At 45.0% G+C, this 11,037-nt stretch overlaps 1 protein-coding gene across 1 annotated transcript in view; it reads right to left on the bottom strand.

Moving 5' to 3' along the window:
• Window positions 1-2,939, bottom strand: part of snx7 (sorting nexin 7) — a gene marked incomplete at both ends in the record, with an annotated part of 28,955 nt that extends 26,016 nt beyond the window's left edge. The window contains 3 exon segments of the mRNA XM_035654735.1: window positions 34-232; window positions 343-501; window positions 2,829-2,939. Of these exon segments, the coding sequence (XP_035510628.1) occupies window positions 34-232; window positions 343-501; window positions 2,829-2,939 (469 nt within the window).
• Window positions 2,940-11,037: the final 8,098 nt, after the last annotated feature.

Below are 11,037 nucleotides of genomic sequence, written 5' to 3' on the forward strand. Positions count from 1 at the left end.
GGAAAAAGGTTGGGGACCACTGTGCTAGAGTACCTTTCTGCTCCTTGATGATCCTCTGGGTGACTTTGTCCACAGAGCAGATCTTGCTACTGAAGTTCTCCACGTACTCCTGCATCACAGTGAACTCCTCCGGCCGGCTCCTCAGGCCTCGTACCGAGTTGGCCACCGCCCTCACCGTCTCCCCCATCCTGCTCAGGAAGCCCGGACCCTGCTTCCTGTGAGACATTAGCTCCTGCAGGAGTCACACGGCAGGGCTTCAATAAAGCTGTGCATCACTGCTGATCCAGCTCCTGAATGCTCATACTGGTCTAAAATATGTGTGTGTGTGTGTGTATGAGACACCTCTGCAGTGAGGAAGACTTTGAAGTGCTCGCTGCAGGACAGTATAGGATGATCAGAGATCTTGTTGAGGAAGCGGTGCAGAGCTTTCCTCCTGGTCTCAATGAAGTCATTGTTGAAGCGTTCCACCATGCTTTTCATCACAAACTTCTCCGGCAGCGGCTGAGGACAGCGTGAAACAATATTCAGGCGTGGTACGTGTGCAAGGCAGATTTAGCATCTAATTGTAACATTAAAACATTAAAAAGTACGTATGCTAAAGAAAATCTTGAGCATGGGAATACAAGAAAGCTTTTTTCTGGATTGGACCACAAAGAAGATTGTTTTTCTAACCTGATGGAAGGCTTCTATGATGCACTTTTTTACCCCATAAGTGTTTATTATTTATTTTCACAACTTAACACTTACATATACTTAACTGCAGTCTGTATGTATACATATCTACGCAGGCACACAAGAATGCAAGACACATGAACAAAGTCTTCATGCATCAAATAAAATGCTCAAAACAAAACAAAGTGTTGAGGACTGCATTAGAATAATGTCTTCTATTAATGTACACATGCTGAAAACAAAAACCCTTTGTAGGCTTTGGACAGGGCAGAGGTGCTTCTATTATATGGCCTACTTCTATCTAAATAGAAGTAAATAGATATGTTGTGAAATAGTGATTGCTTACCCCTGATAGAAATGTAAAGGGCAGAGTTGTAGATAATACAGAAATCCATTTACCCACTCTTCGCCTGCTGACTTTTTTACAGGATAGAGCAATAATTCTTTTGGTCACTAATGGAATTATTTCTAAAAAAATGTGGTGTGTCCTTCTAATGTTCTGATTGGCTGGGTGTAGACCTAGGATGAGGAGCTTGGAGTCTAGAGGAATTTGTATGGATAATATGTCCTGGATATACCTTCTCACTGCTTCAGTTTTGTTTCAGTACACTGCCCAAGATAGTGTAAAAGTTTACCTTTTGCCACTTCACACTTACACAATACATACATCAGTTATAGCACAATTGTATTTGTAAAGTTTTTCTGGGGTTACATACGTTTGCACGAGCCAGTTTTACTCTCTAGCCTCGGTACGGAGGACTCTGAGGACCAGAAGTTCAAACAACTTTGAGATTTTTCCCCTCCCCGTACAGTCCATCACCATTAACTTTTTTCAATTGTTGGAAGACGGGGGATAGATAGTGATTGATTTTGTCGGGTTCTGATGAGGTCTCTCAGTTGCAAATATTTGAAAAAATGATTATGGGAAATGCTATATTTATAAGGACATCAGATGTTTACTCTCAGGACTGTATAATTCCCTGATTTTTTTGTAGCCCTTTTTCAGCCCAGTTTTTAAATCCCCCATCAGATTTTCATCAGGTTTTTTCACTTCAATAGCTAGTTTTTCCTTCTTGGACACAGCGTGTTTGAGCAGTGGCTGGCTTGCTGAAATGCAGTGTGCCACAGTGTCTTGTGCTAGCATAAATTAAGCTATAAAGCATCCTATGACTTTTCACATCTGTTCATTTTGAAAGGGCAACAACCCATTGGGGAAAGTCCAACACTTGACTGACCGATGGCGTAACATCATCACTCAGTCAAGGACAGACTTTTATTACTGCTTGGCTGCATGGCTGACTCTGATACTAAAGAAAAAGTCAAAGAAGTTATACAGGGAGCCTTTTTATATGAATTACCTTAAAACCTCTAATAAAAGTAGAGAAGGACCACAATTAGATAGTGTTTCCCATCTTTGCTCAATAGTTTTGTGCTATAGGGATGAAACGGCTGTCCCCAATAAAGGCAGGCTCAGTTCAGTGACTTATGCAAATAATAATAATAATAATAATACACCTGGGTTATTATTAGAAGTTCTACAGAGTTATGGACTTCTATCCTCAATGGTGAATAAAGGGTGAATTCTGATGATTGTAGCAGTGTCTATGATGTCTGTGTGTTTAGATTTGACTGAGTCAGAAGAAGCAGGAGACAGGTTCAGGGTGCAAGGCGGGAAGTTGTGGTGGGTGGCGGGGCTGCACTATATGGTGAAAAAAACATCATACTGCGATTGACAGATACTGTGGTTCAGGATTAGTGGGAATTTTCATTATTACTGAAAACTACAGTATGTCATTACAATGCTGTTTGTCACAAACTTTACCTTTCAAACAAACTGCTGCTACAGTCAATGTATTAATATTCAAGTACATTGCTATTACACGTCCTATTAACTCATAATAAGTATTACAATATGTACAGTATGTAATATTTAATAATAGGTTTCAGATCTCTGCAAGTTCATTCTCACACTGTATGAAAAAAAATGAGCAACCAAAGGAATCCTGGATGGTAAGAAAAAGAAAAGTGCTTTTTGGAAAAAGGCTTGCAGTAATATTAAGGGTTTGTGTGCCTTGTGGTAAATGAGCTCAAACATCCAAAATCTCTGCAGCAGCCCATGATGTGTTTAGCAGATGATGGTGCATGCTAATACATACATGGACGATGAGCGTTGGGTGGTTTTCTTCCAGTCTGCTTCGGAGCCACAGGAAGTCCTGGTAGCGCCGACGAACCTCGTACTCGCTGGAGTCAAACTCACTCCGCGTTGTCTGCAGAGAGAAGCTCCATATCAGTACCAAGACTCCATGAAGCTTTATTGTGTTACCGCCAGGTTGAGGTGTATAGACCTGAGCATGTATCAATTGTCCCACAGTCTGTCCTGTATTGCACAGGACCAACACACTCCTACCTCAGAGTCAGACAGACAGTTATTGATGGAGCTTCCTACATTGATTGTGTTGAAGTACAAATTATGATAATGCTTGTAATATGAAATGTGAAAACATTTTTAAGTGCATAAAGCAGCTCTACTTTGTCACGTGTTGGCATTACATGAATATACTATAGCTAACTTGTACGACTGTACCCAAATCTCTTTCTGGAGGTTACATTTCAGACTTTTTAAGAACTTTTTAAGACCATTATGAATGCAATTTAAGATCTATTTTACGTCCTTACTGGCAGAAAAAGTACAAAGTCTATGAAGGAAAATCTGTGTTGGTTTTTTCCCCCCAAAACACATTTAAAAAATAAATGCAACTTAACACAACGTTTACTTTGTTAATCCAATCAATTTCTGTTTTAGACCTGTCAAAATTACAAGACATTTTAAGGCCTTAAATTCAGATTAGACCTTTTAAGACCCTGCGGACACCTTAGTGTTATTTTTTTAAGTTGTATTTTTATTGAACATTGATAGTACAGGATATGTACATAGCCCCCCTTTACCTTTCAGTGCAGCAGAAGCTCAGCTCCAGAAGTTCAGCGGAGCGATTTGAATGATCCCAATGTTTTCCTAAATGGATCGTCGATTGGTGAAGTAAATAGAAGTCCACCTGTCGTGTAATCAACGTCTCTGTTATTAAATGCACCGCGTCTGTGATAGTCTTTCGAGGGTTCTGGTGAAACGCAGGGGAGCATCATGAGAGCACCAAGAAACACACAGGCAGTCCGTAATTACTGTTGTGGGGAAGTTTAAGGCCCGGATGTTGGAACAAAAAGATTGTCCCAAGCTTTCAAACATCCCCGCCAAAGGAGCACTGTGCCAAGCGGAGTCATTTTGAACATGGAAGGAGTATCAGGATCCACAGCAAATCTACCAAACCTGGCGTCCCTCTTAAACTTGTCCAGCTCAGACAAGGAGAAGATGATCAATAGATGCAGCCAAGAGGCCCATGATCCACTCTGGATAACTGCCAGGGGAGAATGTACAAGGCTGGAGGTGGAGAGTCTGGGGTTCCAGTAGGACAACAATCAGTCGTACACCTGCACAAATTCTGGACTTCTTTATGGAAGGGAGTGGCAAGCAGTGAAAGCCATTGTCTCAGAAGATATCCAGTACAAAAGTCTGCGTCTAAAGCTTTGCACAAGCCACCTGGCGGGGACACACCCGCAAAGACATGTGGGAAGAAGGTCGCTCTGCGTCAGATAAAGTCCAATAAGCGATACTTTGTGGCCCCGCACGAATGCAAATACGAGATGTTGCGTAAAGCAACCGCACAGACTCATCACCTCAACACGACCATCCCCACTGTCAGACGATGGTGGTGGCAGCATCATGTTTGCTGCCGTGCTCTTCTTCAGCAGGGACAGGGAAATGGCTTAAAAGTTGAGGGGAAGGATGCGATTGCAGCCCAGATATACAGGACCAGTTCTGAGGTGAAAAACCGGGTGGACTCTGGCAACAATGACCTGAAACTGCGGACGGAGCCAGTGTATCTTTCGCAACAAGGACAGATTATCCCAATCCATCATACAGCAAAAACTCTACAAAGGAATCGGTCACAAATAAACGGTAAGTCCAGCGTGTTAGAATGGCCAAGTCAACAGTCCGCAGAGTGCGGCTGTCATCCGATCGCAGAACTGTGGGAAGCACGGAGCCTGAACACTGCTCGTTCACGGCAAAACGCTCTCCTTCCAACCTTCAACTGAGCTCGACTGTTTTGCAAGGAAGAGATGGGCAAGAATTCAGTCTTCTCGATGTGCCATGGAGGGAATACTGGATTAGAGATCATACCCCAAGCGACTTGCAGCCTGTAAATCGGCCCAGCAAGGAAGGTGGCTTCCTACAATATTAACGCAAGGGGGCCGAAATTAATTTTGCACGCCCCCAGCTTTTCATTTCTCGCTGCAGTGTAGTCAAGAACAGTTTTCAAAAATCCAATAGATTTCGTTCCACTTTGCACACATGTGTGCTTCCCACTGTCTGGTGATTCTTCACAAGAAAATAAAAAATTTTATTATCTGTATGGTTTAATCCTGAAATGTGGCAAAAGGTTGAGTGTATAAGTTCAAGGGGGCCGAATATTTTCGCAAGCGACGGGGGTATAGTGGGTGGTGTGGGAGTGGGTGCGGTCTGCCTGGTCAAGCTTTAAATAAAAGAAGTTTTATTTGCACGTACTGTAGTTTTTGATGGGGAAACAACCATATGAAGTTAACTATAGAAAACTGTACTTATATTGAAGCTATATATGAGACTATGGAATGCATTTCCGTCAAGGTCAAATATCGTATATGGCTTTCATAGAAAAAATGTATTTGAAGCATGCGTGATAGCATCGGGAACGTGCGAATCGATAGACTCATGATAATCCCGCCTAATCGAAGGTCGAAATGGGATGATCAGTGACAACTGTCACCACTCTAGCGTCGATGCAGAATAAAATCACAGCAAGTCATGTTTGGCATCGTGTAGACTACTTGTTGGAAGTGTCAGTTACAGTTAGCTCCCAATAGCTAGTTGCGACACTAAATAAGTCACCCAGTTGGGGGTACGTAGCAGTATCTTGAGTGAGGGGCTAGAGGGAGTACAGAATTCATTTTCCAGCACGACATTAGATTATTTCCAGGATATTTGGTCATTATTAATCTATCCAGTCTTGTAATGGTTATTAAGTATCTTGAACTTGTTACGTCTTGTGTATTGGGCAAAAGTAACCCAAGAATGCAAAAGTATTTGTATTTGGTCTGAAAAGATATAATCAGATGTTATGCGGTTCACCTGCAGGAAACTGATTCGGGGCTGTCTTGCGTAATTGTGGCGGTATCGTGGGGTCTGCTGCGTTGATATGTATAGATCTTGTGTAGTCTGCAGATATGGATAAACGTTCTTTCCCTGGTAATATACTGCAGGAGATGAAATATTGCTTGTCTGGCTGAAGCCATGACTTCTTGTCACTGTAATAATTCTAGTTGAGGCAGTAGTGTCTGTGACTTTACAGATGTGTGCAGGCAGGCCCAGAGTAAAAGAAGAAGCGAAAGCAGCTCCCAACTCTAGAACTGTGACACGATGTTTAAATTAGTTGAACATGTATAAAGAATACAGTAACTGAGAGTGATTCGGTAAATAAAGTTATTTTTTCAAAATAGAAAAGCAGCCGTCTGAGTAACGATTTTAAATCGAATATCGAAATTTGACATCTCGATCTCGACCTGCGGCTGAACTGCGCCCGCAAAGGGGAATTCCGACGATGCAGCACGACCCCCAATGTCACGTCCAGCCATTTACGCCAGAGACCGCCAAGAGAACACACATCTCTGCGCCTGAGACTGCGCGTCAAACACTGCTCGTATATTTAGGCTGCAGCCCAGTTAAAGAAAATACCACAATAATGCGACCGAAATCGAACCCCCCCTTCTTGCTACTTTGAAGGTTCACCAGTGTGGAGATTTTGTGCTGTCCGTTCTATTGCACGTCGAATTTACACTAAACTTAGCCTACTCAACATCTCTCCTTTCTTCTTTTCTTCTGTCTTTGTGTTGTGTTTTGTTTGGTTTGTTGATGCTGTTGAGAGAGATTTGAGTAGGCGAAGTTAGCTGTTAACTTACGTGAGTGGCCAGCCAGGACGACAGAATACTTGCCACACTGGTGAGTTTCAAAGCTAGCAAGGAGGAGGCTTCGATTCGGGTCGCGTCGGTTTGATTGGTATTTTTTAACTGGCTGCCACCTAAAAATTAGAGCAGTTTGGACGCGCAGTTCAGCGACGTGGTGTGTGTTTTTGCGTCTTGCGTACATGCTGGACGTGACAATTGGGCGGTGTGCTGCATCGTTCGATTCCACCCTTTGAGTTCGAGGTCGCGGAGATTGAAGTATGTAATTTCGATTTCTCGAATTGTAAAATCGTTTCTCAGGGAAGGCTCCTCGTTTTTTTTGAAAAAATACACGTTTATTACGATACTCAGTTATTGCTATTCTTTTAACATGTCTCGAATAATTTAACATTGTCACGAAGTTCTGATGTTGGAGAGTCTCGCTTCTTTTCTTTTACTCGTGGCTGCCTGGCAACAATACTGTAAATCACAGCAACTCTGGCTCAATAGATGTTTACATGACGACCAGCTTATTTACCACAAGAAGTTTCATTTCTCAGTAGTGATTCCAGGAAAAAACTTGTTCACGTATTGCCTCATAGAACAGTTTACGTGGTATAGCATGGTATACCCACAGACACAGAAAGTAGGGCCGAATTTAGCAGTGGTTCGAGCATTTTGCCAGGGGACCGGACATCAGACATGATGGTAGTATTTTCAGATCCAAAAGTACAGCAGAGTAACTTTTGCATTTGCGTACTGGCCCGGAATAGCCAGCGGCGTAAGTACAAGCTTATCAATAGCGGTTACATACTCATCGGTACAGGACGCCGGCTGGAAATAGATGTAAAATGACCGAAATTCATCCTGGAATGGAGATCGTATGGTGCCTGGAAAACTGATTGTACTTTACGCCCCGTTCCTCAGGATAGCCTACGTAAACCCGTGGCTGCCTGGGCCTATTTAGGCTCAGCTATTGGGAGCGGAGGAAACGTAATGACACGTCAAAGCTAGTCTACCAGATGCACAAAACTGACTTGCTGCGATTGTTTTCTGCATGCGAGTAGAGTGTAATTGCTCCTGATCCCCCCTTCGATTCGAGTTGACGGGTGTTGGACTCATGTCTCTTCGATTCGAGTTCCTCGATAGCGAGTCACGATGTGCTTGTCGAAAGACATTGTCTTCTATGAGAATTGCCATAGTAGGAGTTATTGAGCTCCCGCGGGGGGTGGCGCTGGGCGGGGCGTGGGGGGGGCGGCGTGGGTGGGTGGGGCGGGTTGCGAGGAGGCTGACGGAATGCTATTATAGTCCGTGGATGATTTCAAGGCTAGAATAACAGGTTGGGCATACTTACTCAGAGGGTGGGAGTGCGAAGAAGGAAAGGGTAGTGAAGGAGACTCCGCTCAGCGGTTGAGAACAGGCTGAACACAGCAGTAAGCGACACACAGACACACCCCACCGACCACGGGATAACAGGCGGGAAAGGGGGTCCGTCCCTGTTGGAGGGCCCTAATCGGGGGTGTGCCACAGGCAAGCGGCAAAGAGCATGGAAGAGAGTACGAGAGGTTGAGAACAGAGCGTAGTGGGGGAAAGACCAAAGAAGAAGAAAGGGGACACAGATTGTGGAAAAGGAAGTGCGATACGAGGAGAGATCTAGTTTTGGCCATTTTTGCAAAAGGGTAATTAGTTGAACTAACTAAAAAATGAAAAGTGTGGGGAAATAGTCAGGCGCCCCTATGCGTTAATACATTGTGTAGAGCCACGCTTTGCTGCAGATTACAGCTGCAAGTCGCAATTGGACTCTAATTACATCTATCAAGTATTGCACATCGAGAACGAGGACTGCAAGGAAAAAATTCTTGAAGCCGCCATTCATTCCTTAGCAAAACAGCCTTCAGAGCTTCGAGTGAAGTTGAGAATGGAGCAGCGTTTAGTAGAACCAGCAATTTGTCACGCTCTTATTCACACACACACAATTTCTCAGAGCTTGGGATTCACGGTGCTGGACTTGTGACGGGTTGGGGGGTTGGCGCCCAATATCTAACACCTGGCATACGGTATTTATTTCGTTGATACCGGATTCCAGTTTGTAGCATTGGTTGCTGTATGCTTTGGGGAGTATTGTGGCTTGTTGAAGGATAAATCTCCGTCCCAGTTTCAGGCTTTTGCAGACTCGCAACAGGGTTTGTTCATCCAGATATGGTGCCGGTATTGGCTGCATTCCATCTTCCCTCAATTGTTATACCATCGTCCCTGTCCCTTGCTGAAGAAAGCAGCCCAACCATGATTGCTGCCACCACCTATGTTTGACAGTGGGGTATGTGGTGTTGGTTGGCATGGGTGATGAGCTGGTGTTGCGGTTTTACGCCGCGAGGAACGATATCGTTTTGATTGTGGCAAGAAAGTGTGTCGATTTGGGTTTTCATCTGACCAGGAGCACCTGTCTGGTGCCACATGTTTTGGTGTGTCTCCCCCAGGGTGGCTTCGTTGCAAACTCTTAGACGAGACTTTTTATGTGATATCTTTTGAGACAATGGCTTTGCTTGCTTGCCACTCTGTCCATCATAGCAGGCCCAGATGTTGTGCAGTGGATCGAGCTGATTGCTTGGTCCTGATGGACGAGACTCTCCCACCTTTCAAGCCTGTAGTTCTCTGCATTGATCCAGAGTGGATCATGGGACCTCAGTTTGGCTGCATCTTCCTGCATCTCTTTCTCCTGTCTGAAGCTGAAAGTTTAGAGGGTACGCCAGTGGTGCGTTGGTAGATGTTTGTCAGTGGGTGCTGATACTCCTTCCATTTCAAAATGATTCGCTTGCACAATTGCTCCTTTGGGAGTGTTTAAAGCTGGGGAAATCTTTTTGATATCCAAATCCGCCTTTAAACTGTCTTCCAGGCAGACAGGTATTAACCGGACGGCGTGCGGGCGGCGCCTGGTGTGTCCGTGGGTTGCGTTCGATGGATGCGTCTCTGGCGGCGTGTTTCAGACAGGAACCCTGAGGAGCTGGATGCAGGCAGAGCAGGGTGGCAGGTTTATACAGAGACGTTTTTGATTACACAACAAGGTGGAGTGTTCTATTTATCACCATCAGGTCATTTAGGACAACAGTTGCGATCATTCAGAAGATCCCGGCTGACAGTTCTGGATGAGTTTGCGCCACTGAAAGAAAGGGCCGAGATAATTTGCAGCTCCACCACTTTGTCAGTTTTTTATTTGCTTAAAAAAATTTAAGAATATCCAATAGATTTTCGTTCCTCTTCATCTAATTGTCTGTCCCACTTGTTGGTGATCTTCACAGAAGAAATAAAACATGTTATTATCTTTATGTTTGAAGCCTGAAATGTGCTCAAAAGTTGAAAAGGTTCAAGGGGCCGGAATACTTTGTGCGGCGCGAATGGCAGCTGATACGTGCTGCGGGCCGGATCGGGTGGCGATGTGGAAAAGGGAGGCTGGACTAGTACTTCGAGGTGGTGGGTCATGCGAGCTTTTGCTCGGCCCGAAGTTGATTGTGGATGGGCCGGAGAGTGGCGTGCGCGGAGGGTAGTTGAGGTCCCTGGGTGCGTGCTAGTGGTGGTTCTGGTGTTTTTTGCACCTGTGTGGAGGTGGTGCGGTGTTTGTTACTGAGGGCTAACGGTGGGGTTTTGGTAGGTTTTCGAGAGCTGAGTGCCCGGGGCGGCTCACTAAGAGGAGCGGGTCGGCTGGTTTGCGCGGGGGCGGGGGGGGGATACGTGAGTATTCCCGAGTGAAGAAAGGAAGGTCCAGTTGGCTTTATGACGATAGACTGGGTGGAACGGTTTCCAGTGCCGTGCGTCGTATTTGTTGTGGTGTTCCCATTTGCTGGTCGCTGCCAGAGGTGTGTAACATAAGAACATCAACCAGCAGGAGGGCGTTTTTTCTTGGTTTCCGTCATTTGGCGCCTGGACGCGGTATTGCGGGACGGGGTAGAAACCGGCGTGGAGGGCTGTGGTAGCTGTCGGGTCCGTATTTCCTGTCGTTATTAGTTTCTTGCGGGTTACGCTCACTTGCTCGCTCTTGCCTTTGACGGTTCTCCTCCGTTTTTTTCTTTCTTACTCCTGTCAGAAACTTCTCCATCTCTCCTCCCCCGTCAGCCCCCCCTCCTGTCGCCCCCCCTTCCTGCGCGCCCCGCTATTTGAGAAGTACTGGTCTACGATGGGAAACGGTTTTAGGCTACTGGAAGAATGTTATTTTTCATTTGAATGTTTATGCCGGCGGCCGAAAATGAACGAGCGACATCAGCCCGTTTTTTTAAGTTCTTATTATGGATCGGCCACGTGCATCGATGCTAGCATCGTCCATGTCTGCATCACGCATGCATCGAT

This window comes from Morone saxatilis, unplaced genomic scaffold, assembly GCF_004916995.1.
Source record: "Morone saxatilis isolate NCDOM2014 unplaced genomic scaffold, NCSU_SB_2.0 Contig0, whole genome shotgun sequence".
Lineage (NCBI taxonomy): Eukaryota > Metazoa > Chordata > Actinopteri > Moronidae > Morone > Morone saxatilis.